At 43.2% G+C, this 21100-nt stretch overlaps 9 protein-coding genes across 9 annotated transcripts; 5 read left to right on the top strand and 4 right to left on the bottom strand.

The window, feature by feature from the left end:
* Positions 1-1654: 1654 nt before the first annotated feature.
* Positions 1655-3814, top strand: Bcpg4. The gene is made up of 3 exons (XM_024691766.1): positions 1655-2623; positions 2682-2734; positions 2794-3814. Exons 1-3 carry the CDS (start codon positions 1954-1956, stop codon positions 3262-3264), a joined length of 1194 nt encoding a protein of 397 aa, XP_024547538.1. The 5' UTR covers positions 1655-1953; the 3' UTR covers positions 3265-3814.
* Positions 3815-4179: 365 nt separating this feature from the next.
* On the bottom strand, positions 4180-7440 carry Bcvps16. Its single transcript, XM_024691765.1, has 5 exons — positions 7249-7440; positions 6669-6936; positions 6122-6618; positions 5864-6072; positions 4180-5815 (listed from the first exon to the last, which is right to left on the bottom strand). Exons 1-5 carry the CDS (start codon positions 7385-7387, stop codon positions 4442-4444), a joined length of 2487 nt encoding a protein of 828 aa, XP_024547537.1. The 5' UTR covers positions 7388-7440; the 3' UTR covers positions 4180-4441.
* A 105-nt stretch (positions 7441-7545) lies between these two features.
* Positions 7546-8941, top strand: BCIN_03g01660 (hypothetical protein). The gene is made up of 4 exons (XM_001559292.2): positions 7546-7794; positions 7845-8402; positions 8454-8608; positions 8658-8941. Exons 1-4 carry the CDS (start codon positions 7651-7653, stop codon positions 8881-8883), a joined length of 1083 nt encoding a protein of 360 aa, XP_001559342.1. The 5' UTR covers positions 7546-7650; the 3' UTR covers positions 8884-8941.
* A 734-nt stretch (positions 8942-9675) lies between these two features.
* On the top strand, positions 9676-10311 carry BCIN_03g01650 (hypothetical protein). The gene is made up of 2 exons (XM_001559293.2): positions 9676-9798; positions 9855-10311. Exons 1-2 carry the CDS (start codon positions 9713-9715, stop codon positions 10237-10239), a joined length of 471 nt encoding a protein of 156 aa, XP_001559343.1. The 5' UTR covers positions 9676-9712; the 3' UTR covers positions 10240-10311.
* A 2070-nt stretch (positions 10312-12381) lies between these two features.
* Positions 12382-13268, bottom strand: BCIN_03g01640 (hypothetical protein). The gene is made up of 2 exons (XM_024691764.1): positions 12661-13268; positions 12382-12525 (listed from the first exon to the last, which is right to left on the bottom strand). The coding sequence occupies exons 1-2, from the start codon at positions 13147-13149 to the stop codon at positions 12442-12444; spliced, it is 573 nt and encodes a 190-aa protein (XP_024547536.1). The 5' UTR covers positions 13150-13268; the 3' UTR covers positions 12382-12441.
* A 22-nt stretch (positions 13269-13290) lies between these two features.
* BCIN_03g01630 (hypothetical protein) lies at positions 13291-14475 on the bottom strand. The gene is made up of 2 exons (XM_024691763.1): positions 13678-14475; positions 13291-13581 (listed from the first exon to the last, which is right to left on the bottom strand). Exons 1-2 carry the CDS (start codon positions 14119-14121, stop codon positions 13570-13572), a joined length of 456 nt encoding a protein of 151 aa, XP_024547535.1. The 5' UTR covers positions 14122-14475; the 3' UTR covers positions 13291-13569.
* A 926-nt stretch (positions 14476-15401) lies between these two features.
* On the top strand, positions 15402-16867 carry BCIN_03g01620 (hypothetical protein). Its single transcript, XM_001559296.2, has 4 exons — positions 15402-16111; positions 16170-16343; positions 16396-16424; positions 16476-16867. The coding sequence occupies exons 1-4, from the start codon at positions 15574-15576 to the stop codon at positions 16782-16784; spliced, it is 1050 nt and encodes a 349-aa protein (XP_001559346.1). The 5' UTR covers positions 15402-15573; the 3' UTR covers positions 16785-16867.
* A 33-nt stretch (positions 16868-16900) lies between these two features.
* Positions 16901-18581, bottom strand: BCIN_03g01610 (hypothetical protein). The gene is made up of 5 exons (XM_024691762.1): positions 18376-18581; positions 18132-18314; positions 17708-18078; positions 17162-17654; positions 16901-17106 (listed from the first exon to the last, which is right to left on the bottom strand). Exons 1-5 carry the CDS (start codon positions 18425-18427, stop codon positions 16928-16930), a joined length of 1278 nt encoding a protein of 425 aa, XP_024547534.1. The 5' UTR covers positions 18428-18581; the 3' UTR covers positions 16901-16927.
* A 1233-nt stretch (positions 18582-19814) lies between these two features.
* BCIN_03g01600 (hypothetical protein) lies at positions 19815-21007 on the top strand. The gene is made up of 2 exons (XM_001559298.2): positions 19815-20381; positions 20448-21007. The coding sequence occupies exons 1-2, from the start codon at positions 19891-19893 to the stop codon at positions 20755-20757; spliced, it is 801 nt and encodes a 266-aa protein (XP_001559348.1). The 5' UTR covers positions 19815-19890; the 3' UTR covers positions 20758-21007.
* The last annotated feature ends 93 nt before the right edge of the window (positions 21008-21100 follow it).

The following is a 21100-nucleotide window of genomic DNA, read 5'->3' as shown; positions in this document are numbered from 1 at the left end:
TAAAAGAGAACTTAGCGTTGATGAGATGATTCGACGAAGTCAACACATCGAATCCACGATTATACAGCAGCTTTGTAAGCTAAATCATCTAATATGGAATTATGGAGTTATTAGATGAGAACATTGAGAAGGCAAATGTAGGAGTTTATGCGACGTGATATTTTCGTGACGAACTACGTTACTTGTGGGGATAGAAAGACTAAGGGTACACAGCTCCGCCGCCAAGAAAAAGAGGGCCCCATCAGGGCAAAAATACTAGGATCTCAAAATCTCCGTTCCTTATTCCAAATTAAATGATTGCGTATGTATCTTGGAGTAATACTCGCATAGAAATAGAACTATGCGAGAGGGCATTTTCTACCGTATCGATTGAATCTCGTTGATCAAAACTCTCATCCCATCAATTCCAATCGCTATTTGACTTTGAGATAAAGGTGTGATCTTGAAAGATGCTTGATCTTTTGGCATGTTTGATGTTCCGATTTCCCGTCCTGATCTCATGGTGCCAGGTTGCTAGATAGTCAGTCCTCTTGCCAAGTAGTTTGCCATCTTGCGGTATGTGCATTTAGGTTCGGGGGATCCATACTTCCTAAGCTGGACAATTTGGACAAGCAGACAGATTTGAACTTTTGATTTTGGAAATAATCGTTGCTGATGTCCCCACATGGCTTAATATGGACGGTGGAGACGTCATCTCATTTCCTTGCTGGTACTTGAATTTTGAATCGAGTGTTGTTGAAGGATAAACCCCTATCAAGATGCATGGGCCCTGGTCTAGCTTAAGTTGTTTTTGCGTTTTCTCTTTTGCCTAATTGAGCCAAAGTACTCTTCTCCCACTTCTGAAAATTGATGGGGTGAACTTTTCGATATTTCGAACTTTCCAACGTCCCTGACTCGTTGCCTTTATTTTCTCCGGAGTTCGTACATAGATGTGGCAGACAGGCCCGTCTCATCAGGCATGGAATGGCAAAACTGGGGTACATTAGTACCCTGTAACTTACATGTTTCCCCATCTTGTTCGCAAGCCACTTACCACCAAATTACCCGATTCTTCGGGATGCATGAATCATTTACCGCTTCTAATTGTTTGTACAGAGAATTCATTTGGTCATACCTACCTGGGTTCTGGGTAGCTAAAGTGTAGGATAATGGGAATACCAAATTTTCTTTTCGAGGTTATAGATTTAGTAGTTTCACTTGTAGTTGATTTATGGTTCTAATTTAATCGGAGGGATAGATAGTGGTTCTCATTTCCGATGCCTCTTTGCTTTTGTTCCCGAAGAGCCCGAGTCTTCCTGCACACCCGCACCCCACAGATTTCTAGTCCTTGAAACACCATCAACTACCACCCTAATCATTTGGGCCGCCCCACCAAACGTGTTTTTGGAATCATTGGATGATCTTAGATTAAACAATGCAAGCCAAGATGGAATTTACAGAACACGGAACATTTCTGGGGCACACGTGGTGACTGCGAAATCCACGGAATATTTACAACGGACATTATTTTTTCTTCGGCAGATAGGAGAACGGTTAGGCTAAAAGGCGGAGCCATAACCATAGGTGGGATTACTTTTGGAGGGTAGAGTAAAAAGCATCCTGACTTCGTAGGAGGGCATAACAAGTAGCGAAAGTGGATGGCGTGAAAGGATTAGGTGAGGAAACATAGAAGGTTCGTTGAATTTACCCTCAGGGGCAGGGATACTATAGACCATAGCTAAGTTAAGATTTCTATTCCATGCAACGATACCAGTTAGCCGCTTCGTGCACCTTGCTTGTACAGCCGTGTTCCGTGTACCCAGGAGTACTCCTGAAGAATTTGTATAAAGCCATCTCTTAGCCATCTCTTAACCGTCTCTTGGCCAGCTCTCTTCTACCACTTGTTCTTACACTCATCTTGGCTATTCTTTCTCCTTCTTGGCTATCTTACTTGGTCATTCTAACCGCACAATCATGCCTTCCACCAAGTCCATGGCAGCTATGCTGCTTTCCGCCATGACATTGGCACCCGCCTTGGCTAATCCTATTGCGGCCCCAATGCCGACCGCTGCTCCAAGCCCCGTCGAGGTTGAATCTGCCTTTGTCGAGCGCAACATCGAGAAGCGTGCCGCAACCTGTACTTTCAGTGGCTCCCTCGGTTATTCTTCCGCCAGCAAGTCCAAGGCATCATGCTCAACTATTATCCTTAAGGAATTGACTGTCCCCGGTGGTGTCACCCTTGACATGACCGATCTCCCTGATGATACTACTGTCATCTTCCAAGGAGAGACATCATTCGCCTTCAAGGAGTGGGAAGGACCACTTTTCGCTGTCAGTGGAAACAACATCAAGGTCGCAGGATCCAACGCCGACACCGCCATTCTTAACGGAAACGGTGCTTCTTACTGGGACGGTGAGGGAGGAAGCGGTGGCAAGACTAAGCCAAAGTTCTTCCAAGCCCACGACTTGACTGATTCGCTTATCGAGACTCTCACCATTCTCAACCCCCCTGTTCAAGTTTTCAGTATCAACGGTGTTTCAAACCTTGAATTGGCCTACATCACTGTTGATGCTTCCGCTGGTGATTCTTTGGGCAAGAACACCGATGCTTTTGACATTGGTGCTTCCGACACTGTTCTTATTGGTATGTTAAATCGAGATGCCTTCGTCCTGTATTTATGTCGTACTAATTTATTGCACAGAGTACGCCACTGTCTACAACCAAGATGACTGCGTTGCTATCAACTCTGGAAGCGTAAGTCCACAATCCACCATGCTCCTCATTCTTCCTAACTCCAACTAACATTGGCATAGAACATTATCTTCAAGAATGGTTACTGCTCAGGTGGCCACGGTCTTTCCATCGGATCCGTAGGAGGACGTAGCAACAACACCGTCGACACTGTCTCTTTCCTCAGCTCCACTGTCACCAAGTCCGTCCAAGGTATCCGTATCAAGACTATCGCCGGCGACACCGGAACTGTCAACAACGTCGAGTACGATGACATCACCCTCAGCAGCATCTCTAAATACGGTATCCTCATCGAGCAAAACTACGATGGTGGTGATCTTCACGGAGACCCTACCACTGGTGTCCCCATCACTGATTTGACCATCAAGAACATTTCTGGTACTGGCGCCGTTTCCTCCTCTGGATACGATGTCGTTATTGTCTGTGGTAGCACCTCTTGCAAGTCCTGGACTTGGTCCTCTGTTGCTGTCACTGGTGGTAAGACATACTCTTCTTGCCAGAATGTCCCAAGTGTTGTTGGTTCTTGCTCTTAAGCGATCAACAAGAGGAATTCTTGGGGTTTTAGCCAAAGCATGTGTTGAGCTGGATGGAAAGTTGGAAGATGAAGGTCCCTATATAAGTCCTTTGATCTGGAGTTGTACATATCTTATTCTCTTCGCTATATATATTTGAAAATTGATTTCTTGAACAAGTAACAGCTGCGCATTGCAAGTTTTATCATGACTTTTGTGAAAAACAGGAAAGCAAAAACTAGTGCTCAGACCCCAGTGCTAAAGTGTCTTATCTTTGAACGTCATTATCATGGTCAATAATTTTGGTAACTGTAAGGTTATACACTGTATGTAGTAACATTCCATATTCCAAGGCGTCCAGAAATTTCGCCACAAGTAACATAAGATTTCCAAGCAGCGAGTCTCATACACGTACTTTCTGACTCTTCATCGACAAAATCAACGGTATGTGTAAGACCCTTAGAAACTGCGAAATGATAACATGATTATTCTCAAGCACCACTTGTGTGGAGAGAACTTGACCAAGGGTAATCTATCTCCTGAAGTCTTGCTCGCCTGGCTGAGTCCTCGATGTGTTTGTTGTATGGTAGTCGAGATTGATGATGCTCTTGGATCAAATTGAATGGCGGTGAATTGACGACAAAGCGATCTAGCCTCCCGAATCCCGAACTCCATATTGTCACGTGATCTGACCGCAACCCGGTGCTAAGCCCGTGCAGCCTTGGAAATTCAACGATCCTCCTCCTTGCATTTATTATCACTTCTGAATTGGAATCTCAACCGCAATTCGAGTCTCTACAATTATTTCTGTTTTAATAGGCATCATATACCCTTTTTAGTTTTTTTCTCCTTGGCTTTTGGGTTCTTTATTGAGGAGTATAATCTACTGAAACTCGTTTTTATCTGGGTGGATGATAACGGGGATAGAGTGGGAGGTGGAAAGACAAGCGAGCTCATCTTGATCTGCTTATTTGTCTTTTGTTTTCTCTATTACAATTTATCTTAATATTTATGTTATAGTCTCGAACGATACCCAGTCCAAATTGTTGTCTTTGTATTCCAACAAGTTAAGAGGGAAAAAACTCAAACTACCGCTCCTCTATGTACTAATTTGAGAAAAGGCTAAAAGGAACAAAAGGAATATCTTAGTTATATTGGGAGCTCAGCTCCTAACTCTTTATTATGAAGGCCCAAGATACTATTTCTTCAGTCCTCCTACAGCCCCAATTCTCTCTACCTCCTTATACTCCACACTTCCCGCTGTGCAACCTGCTAAAACTCTTTCCCACTCCCCTACATCTTTGATCTTCACACATTCCTCCGCGGCCTTTACTCTCATCCCACACTTTTCCCAAAGTTCCACAATATCCTTTCCTTTAACTTCTCCTTGTGCTCTTATCTTCTCCACAAAGCTCCCCGCCAGTTTTTGATTTCCGGCATTCAGGATAAGTGTATAGAATGGCAACCAGCCGATTGGAGATTTACGATTTTTAGATATTTCCTCGAGAGCAGACCAATCACGTTTTGAGACAAGAGCACGGAGACGTATCCATGTGGATGTTTTTTCGGACATTTTAAATTCTGTGGTGAGTTTTTTGGCGCGAGAAGTGTAGCCTAGTTTAATTAATTTAAAGAGAGTTTCATTCAACGAGAGACCGATAAATGATTCCGTGAGGTCGCGGTCAAGGGATTCTTGCATTCTCAAAAGTAGGGAGGCTTCGTGGAGAGCTTTAAGTTCGAAAGATGTTTCTTTGGAGTCCGAGAGGAGTTTTGCAGCGAGTGCGAGTTTATCGGATGCAGTGCGTGAGTCGGGTTGTTGGAGAGCTTCGCGGATAAAGACGTTAGCACCATCAACACGACGATCGTCTTGGTAGTAGAGATCTTTCAGGAGAGAGGAATCTTCTGTTCGTGCTGAGGATTCGACCAGGGAGGTAGCAATGGGCCGAGTGTTTATTACGCGGAAGAAGGATGCAAGGGGAAGAGACTTTTTGAGATGTAAGAGGACGTAAATTATTAGATCTGAATCTCCTGATTCGATAGCTTTGTCAAGAGCTATTTCATCTTCTTCCATGGAGAGAAGAAGGGGTACTTGCTTTCCGGCGCGGGGTTCGTGGTTTAGGAGAGCAGTGGCTAAACGGCCGCGTCCTTCGTCATAGGCTGCTCGGGCGATCTCTTCAAATGAAATGCCACGTTTACCAGAAAGTTTCTCGACAATTGCGCGGCAGACTGTATCTTCATCTTCAGATCCTATGCGGACTTTTTGGGAAGCCCAGTGCACATATATTCTGTCGGTTGGAAGTCGTAGATAGTCGGATATCTTGAGTGCTAAGAGATATTCTCGACGGTTGATGAGACGTCTAACAAGCTTTTCAGGAGTTAGGCGTAGAAATTGTTCATATGATAGAGGTATGCCAATTTCGTAATAACGGACAGCGTTCAACACCCGGAGTGTTTCGGTCATATCTACAAAGTCATCACTGTTGTAGATATCAAGCACCGATTTACCAAATGAAGCGGCCTTGAGGAGTTGTTTCTGCCAATGGATGTTGAATTCATGACCAGCTGCTTTGACCTAAATACGGTCAGTTGTGAAACCAAAATTTTGTGCAAGATTACTCACACAGGTATCAACTGCCTCTACCAAGTGAGGTCTAATCAATTGTATGTTATCATCTGCTTTTGGAGATTGCTGCTCTAACTGCTCGACTGCATCCAACAATATCGATGCTGGTGATTCTGTGCCGAATCGGAAGGTTTCGTCGGTTACTTCCGGTACTTTTTGCAAAAAGTCACAAACATCATTGGTTATCAGACGAACGCCATCATGATCTATTCAGTCGTTAGCTAGAGTCCTAACTAGCTCTAGGGGGTTACAAACCAGCAATAACGTGAACTCGACCATCATAATAAAATTTTGCGGCAGCATTCTTAGGGCCAATAAGATGCACTTCATCCTCCCAAGCAATAACTACCGCATCATTACCACACCATTGGACATCTTTGGGAGGTGTTTTCGATCTAGAATTGTATTCACTCAGTCTGCTTTGGAAGTCGCTCGTAATGACATATGCATTCCCTTTTTCTGTGTAAAGGGCGACAAACTTGCCATTTGGCGATACACTGATATGAGTAAAGGGCCCGATGTCTAGAAAACGATCTTCGGATTCAGCTGCGTCTGCAACGTGTATGGTTTGTCCAATGCTCAGAAGGACTTCAACTGATCTAGATAATGTATATGTAGGTGGTATTAGTGTCCATGAATGAACGTCGCCCTCAGGGGGCGTTGCTAATAATTTTGGACGTGGTTCTTCATATCTAGATACTGAGATTAGGTGATTATTTGAGAGCAAGGCCACAAATCCGGTGCCGTAGAATCTGTTCCGTTGGTGAGCTCGCAATCAATCTAAATTATGTCAGAAACAAACCTGCAATCTATCACACCAAATTCCTCAGCGCCATTTCCAAGAGAAAATTGGTTAAAATCTCCTTGCAAATCATAGTAACATCGTACTGTGCCATCAGCAGTTACAACAATAAGCTTTTCATCTTCGGTCCAGCCGAGACCTTTAATAGAACTTTGGTCCCAATTGATCCTTCTGATCAGCTTTCCAGCACAACTGTATATATCGATACTGGATTTAGATGCTTGTGATCCTCGAAACGTTTGGAGCTTTGTTTCATCTCGGTATAGGGCTGAATCAAGTATCGTGTAAGCAAATGAAAACATCAAGGCATTGGTCTCAAATGCGGTTTTAAGACCGTACAATCAGAAATTCGGCACTTTCACGTGTCCGCGTCCACTGGGAGCACTAGTCCTAGAGACTCTGGCGGGTGCATGCCATTCAGCAGATGAGGTCTCGCAATCTTCTAACTTGCCCCTTTAGAAGATTGGCTGCAGCACCCGCCGCCTCCCAGATTCTAAGACCATGTAGAGAGAGTAAACAGTAGAGTGGCTCCAACAAGAACAATCTGCTTCTGATATCGAAAAGGAATAACGCAACGCACCAATTGCTCCTCCATATGAGCATCCCGTGACCACGTAGTTTTCAAGCTCCAGGTCCTGGTCAAATACAGCTGTATATAACTGTGTCTTCCGATAGTACTTATCCCCCACCTTCTCCCATTCTGCAGTTGGACTTGTCATTTCAATATTGCTCAATTGTTCATTATAGTTGGGATGGTTGTTGTTGTTGCTTCGAGTTGCTCGTTCAATCATGAAGAGCTCCTAGTTAAAGATGATGTGGTCAAAGCTTGACGCTAGTGATCATCAACAACATCAAATGTTATGCGGTCGACTTCAGTGTAGATCCGAATCATGACATTCGACCAGTGAAGCATTCAATTTGTTTCTATAAATATTCCACCTAGGAAATGGGATTTGGGTGAAACCGCTCTCTTCATGGATTGATGGCAGACGAGGAGTTGATCAACAAAATCCACGAGCTCAGCGACTTGGAGCTCGCCGCATTGATATGTTTGGTCGCAGAAGAGCACTGTATCATTGATACAGATCCCGAAGTTCTAGGCGATCTCATACAAGAGTTACAACTGGTGAATATACCTCCCTCTCAATATCCTTGCAAGCTGCTAATGGTTAGTAGGTCGCATCTAAAGTCTTCGGCTTAACCTATGCTGTTATCGATTGCAATAGCCACACTACTCTCGATGATTTTGCACATGCTATTCTCTCCGTGGATGCGGCTCCTACTCGAACCAATTCTCCCGCGATAAGTCGTCGTGACTCGTACTTCCTACAAACACCCGCTTTCCAATCAATCAATCGACCGCCTGTACCAGAAACGACCGATAATAAAAGGATAGCAAATGTGATCATCGCCAGGAATCTCGATGAAGCGCCGCAGCAGATACAGATCCAAGCATTAGAGCTAATGCGAACGAAACGACTTTTCACAAGGACATCCATACAAAATGCACCAAAACGGTTCTTGTTTATTGCTGCTATAGCAGGTGGAGAGGGCCCAAGGCTGACAAAACATCTTAACGATTACATGTTCATTTCCCATGTACATGACCCTGAGGATGGGTTCCCGAACCTAGAAGATATGTTTACGGACGATACGAGTTCCACATTATCAGTGGTGAAAAGGAGTCCAACAATACAGGCAGAGGAGAGTTTATGGGCGAGAATATCTCCGATGGTTTGTGGTCAAAGGCATTTGGCTGCGTTGCTGTTACTGACAAAGATATAGGATATCGAAAATTTAGCACAGCAAAGTAAAAATACTACAGTCAGTGTCGAGGTCAAGCAATATCAACAAAATATTGCTTCATTTCTTAGAATTCATCGTGCTGTAGCGACGGGTATATCTGCAATTGCCACAAAGCATTTTGATAAGCTTGTGAGGTGAGAATGACCCGATATGTATACGGAAATTTGTTCTGATACCGATTAGATGCCTCGCGCCGTTACACGGCCTTCCATATGCTACGCCATCTCTTATTGCTCTTGCCGCCAGAAAGATATATCTTCATCGCATTGAGATCGTGAGTCCAGAAAGAGAACGTAGTATGCAGTGGGGAAGTGACTTGGATACCATCAGAGAAATGTTGGATGGTATAGGACCAGAGGACGTAATTGAAGATGTATTGGGTAGTGCAGGAGCCGAGGCTCCCTTGTAGAGTAAACATACTAATAATTGAATATCAGAGTATTAATATCAACGGAGTGTTAGTAGCACCTGTCAGTTATGATCATAGATATGTAATAGTAGCGTGACATGGCACATCGGCAGAATGGCCAATGTTGGTCTTATGATTACCGAAGTCTCAGACTTTGTATCAGTTCCCAGCCCATCGATATTCGAATGTGCGCAAAAGGATGCCAAGCAGGATTTTTGAATGGCGTTATTTGATAAGTTGAATTGTCTCCCGGACTTTTCAATAGTGACATCTGCTCACCACTTTGTTTATATCGCTCAAATTCACGTACCTCATGCTCATCTCACTGTCTCCGCTTAATCATGCACGCCGAGAAGCCTCTAGAATTGAATTGTAAATTCACCCGAAAGACAAACTAGAAAAACACGAGTCGTAGAAGTGAGTGCACTTCTTAGAAAGCTACATGAGAAAGACTCTTATGGCCGCACTCCCAAGGAACAGATCAGGAACAGATAGAAGCTGGCCAACCGTTCGTTATCGAGGACACTGAGCGGGATTCAAGAATAATAGACAACCCAGCATTGACAAAGTATTTTCAATGACTTTCACTTAACTTAAATGAATACCAACGTATTCGGTCTCGGCTTTGAATACCCCATACCTCTCGTCATTACCCCTATTCGTACCGCTTGTGCATGTTTTGCCAAATTTTGAATTGAATCTACATATACCTTTCAGTCCCCCATTCTTTTGGCAAGACTCAACCCTTGTTCCTGTTTTCTCGTCACAAAGCTTGCATACAACAAAAGTATTGAGTTGTTATTCATCCTATTCTCATTACTGCGATATCATGGCAAGTGACGATTTGCCTTTTCCTGAATTGGTGGCTGATACTACATCGGCTGAGGTCCGCTTGGTCCTAGGAATTTCATTGGAGTATGTATTGACGGACTTACTCCTAAATCTTCAGACACACTCTGACAATTATTCAGCCTGACTTTGGCGAGATTTCATTACTTTCCTAGGCTGTCTCTCGAGTTACGTCGCAAAATCTGGCATATTTATTTTGATCCGCAGCTTGGCCGGATTATCGAGATCGAGTGGGATCCGACTCATCCGGTAGACAAGAATCATGGATATAGAGCAACAAAGGTATCTTCTCGGGCCCCTTTAGGTTTACGGGATCCTATCTGTCGAGATACCTGGGATGAAATCTTGAGAAGATATCAGCTTTGGAATTTCGATAATCGCCCTGAAGGACATCACCCACCATCAAGATTTACATATTTTGATCCTTCTATAGATACTGTCTACTTCGGTCGCAATAATTGTTTTGGCACAATGTGCCTCTTTGTGGACGGCCTGATTAAGGCATAGAATCTACTTTCTCGCCTTGCGACTGGTGACTGCTGACATAGAAAATACTCTTGGGTAGAAGACCGCGCGCCAGATATTAGCTGTTCATATTTGAGGGAAAGTAATGCCCCCACATCCCTTAATCGCCTCGCCAACATCCATTACCAAAAAAATAAATAAATTACCAACGGCGATTAGATTTTGGGTTCAACTCACTCCATGGTTTAATAATGGATAAACTTCCAGAGGTTCGGAATGGTTGGTCAGGCTTGCAGGATGTTTTCATCTGCGTCCAAAAGATGCCGCAGATAGATGAAAAAATTACATTCTGTCCCGCTAGATATAATGGCGCCCACGACGAACGGAGAGATAAGCTTAACTTGAGAAGCATTGAGGAGATAAGACTTGGCCAATCTTAATTCGAACACTGGACAGTACAAAGCCATCCAAAGTTTCATTTTGTTCGCTTATTCAAACGCGCCAAACCTGGCAAGGTATACGCCTACTTGCAATTGATGAGAAGCCACAATAACTTATCCTACTGAAAACAGTATAAGAAAGATGCAAGGAGATTATCAAGTTCACACTGCCGAATTAGGATAAACTCTGCTCATTCCTTGTGGTCGAGTTATGAGGCACTGAAGAGGCAAACTTCTCTTTGAAGAAAAATATCTTGTAAGTCTTCATTTTTAATATTAGCGAACTTCACTAAATGCTTTAGACTCAAACCGGGAACTATTGACGAAGAGAGACATGGAGATCACTTTTGTTCATTGAATGATAATACGTGGAATAACTAGAACTTCAGCTTCGAGTATTAAGAGGAGACTACAGGCTTTCGATCTTGACCGACCTCTACCCTATCATCCAGATACCTTGCAAATTTTCCACACTTTCTATTATCTTGGGCTGGTACCATCCGTACAATAGGCAAATTGAATCATTAATATAGCATAAAACAAAGTTGTCCCAAGGTCCCTCGCTTTAAAGATTCATGATTTTAATTGTGAAATTGCGTTCCCTCGCTGATTACAAGCCGTTCTCGACAACCCCGATTTTTTGGCTCATGCTAATACTTGTGGCTGCTCAGGTCATTGAACCAGAGTCTGCGTGTGATTTATATACTGCACTTCTACAAACCCTTTCCTGTTATCTTAATTCCTTCTTCTCTATTGGTATTCGTGATTCTGATATCTACTTAGGTACTGTTTACTTGATAATTCATTGTTAAAGTTCTTGTAGTTCGAATTAAGTGCTTGGACCTTCCATGCCATTCCTCAGTTCGTTATATGCATGCTAGTCTAATGATTGTCGTTCTATATCACGACAACCTACTTTCTAGTGACTGAAACCATCTCGAATACTGGGTACCACTTACGATGATGGCAGATATCTATTGAGTGGTGTATATATTATAATGATTTGCTTGAAAATGGAGAGCTTCCCACGCCCAGAGGTAAGAGTCTCTGATCATAACATGAGAGTCATGTGATTGACCCTAATGTACGGCAGAGCCACGTTGATTGGACGCCGTTAACACTGGGGGTGCTAACCGAGATATGGCATCTTCCTACAATAGTTCCTTGGTCTACCTCAAATAATTGTGTCAACCCTTGTTCACATTTACATTTTTACATCATCAAATATTCGAAAGGTTTCCAGCAAGAAAAGTAAGCATGGCATCATCCATTACCGATTGAGTCATTACCGGTCAGTTCGATGCGAGTTTTGCGGAATCAAACCACCCTTCAAGATCTCATTGCAGCTTATCCATCTTTGAAGTAAAAGTCGTTTTCATCTCCTTTGAGCTTGACAAAGTTGGATCGTCGTTTGTTCCTTGATCTTCCAGATCCAGAAACGGAAAGTGCCAATATAAGTGCAGCAACGAGTCTTTCACGGGCTGAATTGATCGAGAAAGCTGGGAAGTCAAATCAAATTTGGACGTGGCAATAAGCATTTCCAAGGCTCAGGCCAGGGGTCCTAGCCTTGAAAATACATTAAAGTGGCCTTCCCGTTATCCACTATCGCGATTGCCATACAAGGATTATTCAGGTATCGTTAAGCTTAAAGAAAGATAAATAGTATGTTTTCACGACACTGGCAGCTTTTGGCGGTAAACGGAGGCGAAATCCATGGGTTTCGCTAGTACACAACACCAACTGTTGGTGATTATTGTGATCACATGCTACGGCCCGTTCATGAGGCATAGCGCTGAACTTAGCTTTATGTAGCATAATGCGTCATGGGCCGACTGAAAAGGATTTGGATTGGGGCCAAGAAGGCCGTTAGTACTGTTGCCGCGACGGCCTATGCATGAAATATGTAAGTAAATTCATGTTCGAAAGATGAATTGAGAATTTTTCTATGGCAAAGTTGATGTAAATTACGACAAGGAAATAATTAGTGAGATTTGTCATGGGATAAATTGGAAGAGGGACATACCCATTGAGTAGCAAAATCTAGATGGACTGCGAGTTTCGTAAGACTTCTTCCGTGCCCTGGAAGTCTATCAAGGATTGTGTGTGAAGCTAGCGCATCGCACCCTGGAGGCTTATCTAAAACACGCGTTAGGATATTGGGAGTGTTTAGTACATTCGTCACTTCTCTGATCGAGAGCTCGGATAACCGTGGAAGACCTAGCGTGTTGAATTCTTCCAAGAGAGTATCATACGTGCTATAAAGCTGAGTAACTCGAAGCTTCCGAAGATCGGAAAGTTTTTTTGCCGCATCATCCATCCAGGCTCTGAGTGCGCTATCGACACGGGTGATCTTAAGATTGCGCAAAGAACCCACGTTATCAAGAAGCCTATAGTCGATATCACAAAATTGATTGATATTATTACTGGATTCTTCTGCGATCAGACCATTGAAGAATCCTAGATCGGTAATGAATGAAGTGTTGGTTAGTTGCTCCAGATATTTATCGACCATTTCCAACGCGGGCCTAACAGGAAATTAACCGGCGGGAAGAACAAGTCGACTGAGCTGCAAAAGTTTTGCTGCACATGCGGCGTGATAATAATCACACAAATGTTCTAGAGCATACTTCCTGTCTCGCACCAATCTGGCGTCTGGATGATACGGCTTAAACGAATTTCCATAGTCTGTAGGTCCAAGTACCAGAACTTGAGGTGGGGACATCTGGACAGCGGTCTTGCAATATCCTCTACTTCATTCATTTCGCCGCAGAAATTGTGAAGCTAGAGAAATGATAGACCTTGAAACTGTTGTGAAATGATTGTTTTATCTGGACTAACATTCATGTGAAGCCTTGTAAGCTTTGTACATGCCTGCAAAGCTTTTCGAAAGCCTTCTTCTGTAAAGGCGTGGAACAAAATATCGTCGTCTGCCTCATTGATCAGCCTAACAGAATCTATTAGTCTGTATGACTGGCTACTTCAACATGGAATAGAAACACCAAAGGAGATACTTAGCATGCTTCAAACTCTAAACACCTACCCCCAGCTCCACGGCTCGCGTTATATGATCTGCACAGGTGTTTTTAACCTGTGAAATACGTTCCTCGCGATAACGCTGGACTTCCTCATCTTCCTGGTCCTCCCCATCATCAGTTTCATCCCAACCAACAATTTCGATCTCCACTTCCTTCGCCAACGAAATGTTTGATGATAAAGGAAACGTTACGGATCCCCGTAGTCCATCAAGTATCAATCGCGAATACCATCGCGCATACAACATCGGCGTGAATACATCCCGAAAGCCACGGCAAATGCGCACCAGGCATGCCAAAGTCTTAATATCAAGGTGTTCCCCCAATAAAATGTGCATCTCTCTAGGAAGCGACAGCATACTCATGATGTCAGTATTCGCACAGATTCTGCCAGTCATGACTTGAGGGAGGAGAGAATTTTGAAGATTGAGGTAGGCAACCAAAATAGCCATCTTTATGTAGCCAATTTATCTCTTTACTGCTTTAGAGGGTGGGGCGGAGGTGCAGGAGGATGCAAGCAAGCATGACTCAAAAGAACCATAATTCTGGATCTGAAATATCAATCAGGCTTCTTATCTCTTCGAATATTGATGGTCTTCCCTGAAAATCAATGGTACCCAGAACAGATGCATGTAATCGCTCTTAGAATACGATAATCTGAGGAAAACTGAGGACTCCGATTTGCTTGAATCATTTCTGAGACTCGTGAGACTCTATCGTAGCAATTACCAGTCGACTCCACATTTCTTCATCGCCTAGTGCTTTGCAAATGCCCTCAGGCGCGCTCGAGACGTGTTAGGAAATCCGATTGTTGACAAGTCCGACGAAAAGAATTGGTCACTGCGCAGCGGGGTTTCGTTATGATATATTTTGAAACTTTTACTACAAACACACCAAGTGCGAGGAAAATGCCTCGGCAATCGCTCTAACCTCACGCCGTATGAAATACTAACAGCAATCTGCTTTTGCAACCGAGAAGGATTATCACGTGGGTGCCATAAAAACGATGAATCACAATGTTTCCATCTAAATTCTGGCATCTAGACGCAAGCTGCTTTGTCATGTCTGCAACTCTGCAGAATAATCCAAATTCTATTCTTAGTATCACCGACGACAAAGGCAGTCCTTTGTTTGGTTCGTCAAACACCAAGATTAGATATTGAAAAGATGCGGAATTCAGCAATGATTCGCGGTCCCGAGCATATGCTAAACTCTAGCTTTCCCCGCGTCTCGCCCTATCCCATGGTTCTACAAACTTATTATGCGGAACCATCTTCACTGAATATGGCCCATGGAATTGTATTTCTTATGGTCTTTTGCCTGTTCAATTTCTCAAACAAAATTACTATAAAATTGTATGACTACGCAAAGTCCCCTTCTTTCGCCTCGTTCTTGAGGCCTTTTGTAAGTTTTCTAGTCCTTTAGTCAAACCTTCTGATTTTCTTAACCAAGGCTAATATCACCATTCTTGTAAATACTAGCCGAATTTAAGAAATTTTGTTCATATTGATCAATCGATCGATTTGATATAGGGGGAAGCGAATAGAAAAAGAGGAGGGAATTTGAATCTTACTTTATACCATGGCAGGAATTAATGAAATTGCACTTACCTATGATAGGCATCGAACGGCTTATCTCTCAAAGTGTCAAAATTGAAGAACTAGAAAGATAAAGGTAAGCGGGGAAGCTCCTCGAACTTCTTGGTAATCACTTTGCATCTCAAAGCTCGCCTGGAAACAATATTTTCCACGCCAGACACGTATTATGTGATTCATGTCGTTCTGCCAAGAAACATCAGATAAAATATTCGTACACAAAAATCCTTTCTCTCGCTCTGCCAATTCTTTTTTCGTAGCAGGACTTAATTTCCAATTTACCATAATTGACATACCCACGTTTACCAAATGTCCAAGCGAATTCTTCTCACCGGAGCAAATGGCTTCGTAGGTTCATGGGTCCTCGACTACCTCCTCAGACAAGGCCACTCCGTCCGCGCCGTCATTCGCTCTGAATCCAAAGCCAAACAAGTTTCCTCCGATTTCTCTGCCTACGAATCCCATCTCGATTTCGGGATCGTCCCCGATATCACTGCCCCTGGAGCTTTCGACGAGGTGGTCAAATCTGAACCTTCTTTCGATGTCGTCATTCATACTGCTTCTCCCTATCTCTACAAGGTTATCACGGATAATAGTGAATTTCTTGATCCGGCAATCAGAGGGACAATGAGCGTTTTGGAAAGTGTGAAGAAAAATGCACCGGAGGTAAAGAGAGTTGTGGTCACAAGTAGCTGTGCTGCGATTGTTAATTTTGCGGGGGTGCGTGTTAGTCAGCCGCGAAAAGTCTATACGGAAAAGGATTGGAATCCTACTACATGGGAGAGTGCATTGGAAGGAACGCAAAGTAATGCGTATCAGGCTAGCAAAAAGTTTGCGGAATTGGCTTGTACGATTTTTTCCTCTTGAAAATGAGATGGTAGCTTAGTACTAATATTTATTTGTAGCATGGGATTTCGTGGAGAAAGAAAACCCAAATTTTGATTTGGTAACTTTGACCCCTCCGATGGTTTATGGACCGTTGAGACATACAATTCAAAGCACGAATGATTTGAACCAATCAAACTCGAGGATCTATAGTGGATGGATCAATTCATCTAAAGATGCTGAGCTACCTCCAAGTCAGTCTCTATAGTATTGTAATGATCATGAGAAAAATGCTAATGTTATTAGACGGCCTGCACACATTCACCGATGTTCGTGTAAGTACACTTTCTACTCCTTGAGGTACCTAAATATCTAACGATTTCCAGGACCTAGCAGAAGCTCATGCTCTCGCTGCAACTCTCCCAGAAGCATCGGGACAACGCTTCATCGTTTGTGAAGGTCAAATATCATCTCAGGAGATTAGTGATATTCTTCGCAAGAATATTCCAGAGTTGGAAGAAAGAACACCAAGGGGTGTCCCGGGTGATAAAGGACTAGAGGAAGGATCTTTCGCGTGTAGTAGCGAGAAAGCTGAAAAGGTGTTGGGGTTGAAATTCAGGAGTAAGGAGGATACTTTTGTGGACTTGGCTAGACAGTTGTTGGAGATTGAAAGAATAGAGAAAGTTGCAGAGTGAATCGTGATAGAAGACTTGTTCGTGGAACAGCAAATGTTGTTTTGATTTATATATCTATTATTGCAAAGAATCCTGAGACAACACTCGAGACTCTAGATGCGGAATGACTGTGCTACTGTGTATGATTGTTTGAAGATCATTATTTAATGGCAATAACCGCTCATGCAAGTATAGTCAGCGTTGCAAGGACTGCTTGCGCTACAATCCCATCCATTACAACCCCAAGTACAAACTCCGGTTTGACTGGGAGCTTTGGTAGTAGTTGCGCTGGTTGTTTTAGTCGCAAATGTTGTTGGTGTGCTCCCGATGGTAGTGGAGGCAGCTATTTTCTCTATCAGTATTTCATTCTCCAAATAGGTCACCTAAAGATGTCTCACCAGAACCGCAACCCGTCTTGGTGTTGTGTAAGAGCAACTGTTGGGCAGAAGACAAAATTGACGAGCTTCCCTCCACAATTAAAAAGTTCGCTTCTTTGTCATACTCAAACCATGATGCCGCAATGTAGTTTGGATATTCGCACATATCTTGATTTACCAATTGGCTAACCCACGCAGCGTTTCCAGAAGATCCAGCGTAGCCTGTTTCACCGATGGCGAATGGGATGTCATAAGCAGCGGAGTAGGTTTTGTAGAAATTGCTGTAGCAGCTTGCGAAAGCGGAGGAAGGGAGTGGTGATGAAGTGGGGTAACAATCGACGCCTACGACGTCAACGTAAGATGCCCCCGGCCAGTATGGTGCTACTGGAGCAGATGAAGTGTCCACGTTAGGAGACCAGTACATTTTGATCTTGGGATTGGTGGAGACAGCTGCATGTATGTTTTTCCAAGCGGTAATGAACTCGGCTGCCGTTCCATGATATGTACCATCCGTCTAATCAGATGTCAGTCATAATGATAGCAGATTTCGGGATAGCAAATACTAACAACGTAGTAATTCATCTCATGACCAAATCTCAACCAGACCTCTACACCCTTCGCAGTGAATTGTTCCAACACACTTGCAACCTGACTAGCCACACTACTAGTTACCTGACTAAACGGAATAGTCGGCATAACCGCTGGCTGGAACACAGCACCAGAAGCAACAACATCATCTAGGCGTTGAAGGAGTTGAGATCCTGTAAATTTACTAGATGATATTTGCGCATAAAACCCATAAGTACTGGCTTTTCCGCCGAGCTTGCTGTTGATTTGTGCCATGGTATAGGCTGGAGATGTCACTTGGGACCCATCTGATGGAAGGAATCCAAAGGCCACACCGTTTGAAACTACTCCACCGGAAGGAAGACCGTCAACTGCAGCCAATGAACATTAGTCATGAGTTTCACAAAGAAGAGGGATTTATTACCTCGTTTTTCAATGGACGATTGTGGGGTAGCTAAGGCTGATACCGCTGTGAAGATGGCTGCACCGGAAAGAAAAGAGGTAGAGAATGACTTCATGGTGAGATTGAGATGTAAAGACTGTTGATAGACAAATGTTGCAAAAAGAGATACGTGTGGTGGAGAAGATGAAATGATAAATGAAGTACCTAGACTTTCAATGAATCACAATACATATAGTTTTCACTCTCGTTCACTTGAAGGGCTTACCATGTGAAGAGAATCTCAGCCGCCCCCTGAGGGTCAAAATACACATTAACATGGCCCATGAAGCTTATTTACTTTCTAGAGTCTAACATGAAAATACTGTGTGGGTGACAGAATCCATCGAGTCAGCCGCTTGGTATGACATTTATCGACTTCATTGTACACTGAGATCTGTTTATCTGATCTTAGCGCTCAATTGGTAGTTCTTCGTGATGGGAAATGAGCATTGTTTCAAGAACCCTACAAAGTGACATCTAGATCCCGCAAGGTTTGTGTCAACGGGAACGTGATTAGGGTTGTGGCGTTGGGCTCCAATAGCTCTGTGGCTTGAACACACTAGCGCCACACGACCCCCAAAATAAAACCGTCCCAGCGAGCAAACATCTTTCTAGAACAACATCATTTAAGGGTATGACATCCGGATTCACTCGATCCTTAAGCAACTATATCGAGTGTAGATTCGAAATCCCACGCCCTGCCCCTGAATCGTGCCGATAGGAGTTGATGCTCATTTAACTTTGCGGGCGTTTGTCAGCGAGGGATTCTTACATCAGCGTCGGCAGAGCTTGAGGTTACATTGTGCCATGAGAATCGAGACAGAATGGTTATTGGAATCAGACGGCATGAAGTCATGCCAAAAAGACATTTGTCTGTGAAGGAATATATCGCTTCCTTGATCAACCATATCTTTCAGATTAAGTCACGGATTGGATGTGAACGAGGGCAATTCGAGCAGTACCCATTCAATACTCAGACCATCAAAAAAGTATAAAAATTTGACTTGTATTCGATCGCTGTAACCCACTTAATATCATATTTTGAATGCTGTTTCACTGCTTTCAATGCACCTATCGAAAGTCCAGGGTGTGTTGTTGAATGGTGTATTCATTGTTGTTGGCCCCCATAATATCACGCCGACACTTTCTGGGGTACCATAGCTTCAACGGAAATCCTCATGAACCCTTTTTTAGAGTTGATGCTAGGAATAAATATAAGGAATTGAGAAAGTTCTCCACATGGATGTTCCCAGAACATCATAATCAGAATTCCAAAACAGATTACAGTTCCGACTATTGAAAACACTAACAAGCAGCTGCCCAATATAGAATAGCGCCCGGTACTGCACCATGTTTCATCACCTAGGTAGTATAACATTGTTGAATGCATTCGTTGAGCCGAGAGACATTGCTTCCTTCTCGTCGTTATATTCTAGTCGATTTGCGGAATGGCACGAATGTCAGCAAGAGGGGACTGCGAATAATCTCCTGCATCTACATGATTCTCACATCTACTGACTGCGGATCATGCACGATGATTTGATATCATTCTTTTATGACACAACCTTAAAGTTTAATTTGAAGTCCTTGGTATATATATATATATATATATATATATATATTGGCCAAATCAAGACATGTTTTTTTTATTCACCAGCTTTCCCTGTATCCTTTCCACATCACTCATTAAGCATTCATTCTATTTTTCTACCAGTCACTCTTTCAATCTTTTTTTTTCGTCATGTATTTGAGCCAATTAATCATTTCGGCATCTTTCCTCGCTGCGGTTGCACTAGCAGCTCCCCTGGATTCTCGCGGCACTTCCACCTCACCAGCCAATGCAAAAGTTACCCTAGCAGCAGCATTCACCTCTGGTGCCGGCAACAAAGAGCCGAACTCTACCATCAGTGCTGGTGTTGGCAAAGGTGCAGACACTTACACTTGCTACTCCGGTGGCTGGCAATCTTTCCCATCGTCTTCTAAATGGGTGTCGTTTGATGCCATGTGGAACAAATCCACTACATATCTTAAAGAATCATGTGCCAATACTGGTGCCTTTGGCTCTGGTGATAGCTCGGCACAGATTGATAACATGTATAACTCAATCTTGTCGGTCGCCAGTGCTAGTTTTGTGGACCCAAGATTCATCTACGCCACGATCTTGCAAGAAAGCAGTGGATGTGTCAACATCGATACTAGCAAGAACCCAGATCCAAGTCAGCCTGACAACCCGTATGTTCTATTTCCTTCTTCCTCATTCAGCTATCATTGAAAACCAAGACACTAACAGTATCTCAGCGGTCTCATGCAATCTGTAGCCGGTGTAAAGTTTGTTGGTAACTCCGCATCTGCTTCCGCCCAAGCTGCATCCATCCGCCAAATGATCGTCGATGGTACTCAAGGTACAACCAAAGGTGACGGACTTGTTCAATGTATCAATCAATATGGAAACATATACGAGGCAGCTAGATGTTACAATTCTGGACAGGTTAACAAGAGCAATATGAATGATGCTGAGGGAGCCACACCAAGTTATGTTACTGATATCGCAAACAGAATGACTGGTTGGTTGGATGCGCCACAGAAGTTCAGTTCTTGTAAGAAATAGGCTGTATGGTGTTATGAAATCATGGGTTAGATGGGGATGTGTGGAGTGACTTTGGCGGGGTTGTTCGGGGCACATGAGCAAGCAGCTGGGTCTCGCTCGCGGAGGTGTAGTTTTTAGGTCGTAATTTTTGTGTGTTTGGAGCTGGAAAACTTCATAATTGTATAATTCAACCTAAAGTATATCCAATACTTCAAATTGCAGTCCAAAATCTTTAAATTTAGAACATTAATTTTCTTTGAGTATTTCAGCACTTCTGAGAGATATATAGGCTAGATTGAGAATCAAAGTTTAAGTATATCATTGTTCAATTGTCGAGGAACTACGTAATTATGAACAAATAGTA

Source organism: Botrytis cinerea, chromosome 3 (assembly GCF_000143535.2).
Source record: "Botrytis cinerea B05.10 chromosome 3, complete sequence".
Lineage (NCBI taxonomy): Eukaryota > Fungi > Ascomycota > Leotiomycetes > Helotiales > Sclerotiniaceae > Botrytis > Botrytis cinerea.
The sequence above is the reverse complement of the archived record's forward strand: the minus strand, read 5'-3'. Positions and strand labels throughout refer to the sequence as shown.

Excerpts from the sequence above, each read along its gene's own strand:
- Bcpg4 (XM_024691766.1), top strand. The coding sequence starts at position 1,954 with ATGCCTTCCACCAAGTCCATGGCAGCTATGCTGCTTTCCGCCATGACA. Across the intron at positions 2,624-2,681 it reads TTCCGACACTGTTCTTATTG|AGTACGCCACTGTCTACAAC; the intron begins GTATGTTAAATC and ends TTTATTGCACAG. Across the intron at positions 2,735-2,793 it reads TTGCTATCAACTCTGGAAGC|AACATTATCTTCAAGAATGG; the intron begins GTAAGTCCACAA and ends ACATTGGCATAG.
- Bcvps16 (XM_024691765.1), bottom strand. The coding sequence starts at position 7,387 with ATGACAAGTCCAACTGCAGAATGGGAGAAGGTGGGGGATAAGTACTAT. Across the intron at positions 6,937-7,248 it reads CTCATATGGAGGAGCAATTG|CCCTATACCGAGATGAAACA; the intron begins GTGCGTTGCGTT and ends TACTTGATTCAG. Across the intron at positions 5,816-5,863 it reads TAGAGGCAGTTGATACCTGT|GTCAAAGCAGCTGGTCATGA; the intron begins GTGAGTAATCTT and ends GACCGTATTTAG.
- BCIN_03g01660 (XM_001559292.2), top strand. The coding sequence starts at position 7,651 with ATGGCAGACGAGGAGTTGATCAACAAAATCCACGAGCTCAGCGACTTG. Across the intron at positions 7,795-7,844 it reads TCATACAAGAGTTACAACTG|GTCGCATCTAAAGTCTTCGG; the intron begins GTGAATATACCT and ends AATGGTTAGTAG. Across the intron at positions 8,403-8,453 it reads GGGCGAGAATATCTCCGATG|GATATCGAAAATTTAGCACA; the intron begins GTTTGTGGTCAA and ends ACAAAGATATAG.
- BCIN_03g01650 (XM_001559293.2), top strand. The coding sequence starts at position 9,713 with ATGGCAAGTGACGATTTGCCTTTTCCTGAATTGGTGGCTGATACTACA. Across the intron at positions 9,799-9,854 it reads GTCCTAGGAATTTCATTGGA|CCTGACTTTGGCGAGATTTC; the intron begins GTATGTATTGAC and ends ACAATTATTCAG.
- BCIN_03g01640 (XM_024691764.1), bottom strand. The coding sequence starts at position 13,149 with ATGGTCGATAAATATCTGGAGCAACTAACCAACACTTCATTCATTACC. Across the intron at positions 12,526-12,660 it reads TAGATTTTGCTACTCAATGG|GCCGTCGCGGCAACAGTACT; the intron begins GTATGTCCCTCT and ends TTTCATGCATAG.
- BCIN_03g01630 (XM_024691763.1), bottom strand. The coding sequence starts at position 14,121 with ATGGCTATTTTGGTTGCCTACCTCAATCTTCAAAATTCTCTCCTCCCT.
- BCIN_03g01620 (XM_001559296.2), top strand. The coding sequence starts at position 15,574 with ATGTCCAAGCGAATTCTTCTCACCGGAGCAAATGGCTTCGTAGGTTCA. Across the intron at positions 16,112-16,169 it reads AAAGTTTGCGGAATTGGCTT|CATGGGATTTCGTGGAGAAA; the intron begins GTACGATTTTTT and ends ATTTATTTGTAG. Across the intron at positions 16,425-16,475 it reads ACACATTCACCGATGTTCGT|GACCTAGCAGAAGCTCATGC; the intron begins GTAAGTACACTT and ends AACGATTTCCAG.
- BCIN_03g01610 (XM_024691762.1), bottom strand. The coding sequence starts at position 18,427 with ATGTTAATGTGTATTTTGACCCTCAGGGGGCGGCTGAGATTCTCTTCA. Across the intron at positions 18,315-18,375 it reads GCTGAGATTCTCTTCACATG|GTACTTCATTTATCATTTCA; the intron begins GTAAGCCCTTCA and ends TTGAAAGTCTAG. Across the intron at positions 18,079-18,131 it reads ATCGTCCATTGAAAAACGAG|TTGACGGTCTTCCTTCCGGT; the intron begins GTAATAAATCCC and ends CATTGGCTGCAG.
- BCIN_03g01600 (XM_001559298.2), top strand. The coding sequence starts at position 19,891 with ATGTATTTGAGCCAATTAATCATTTCGGCATCTTTCCTCGCTGCGGTT. Across the intron at positions 20,382-20,447 it reads CCAAGTCAGCCTGACAACCC|CGGTCTCATGCAATCTGTAG; the intron begins GTATGTTCTATT and ends ACAGTATCTCAG.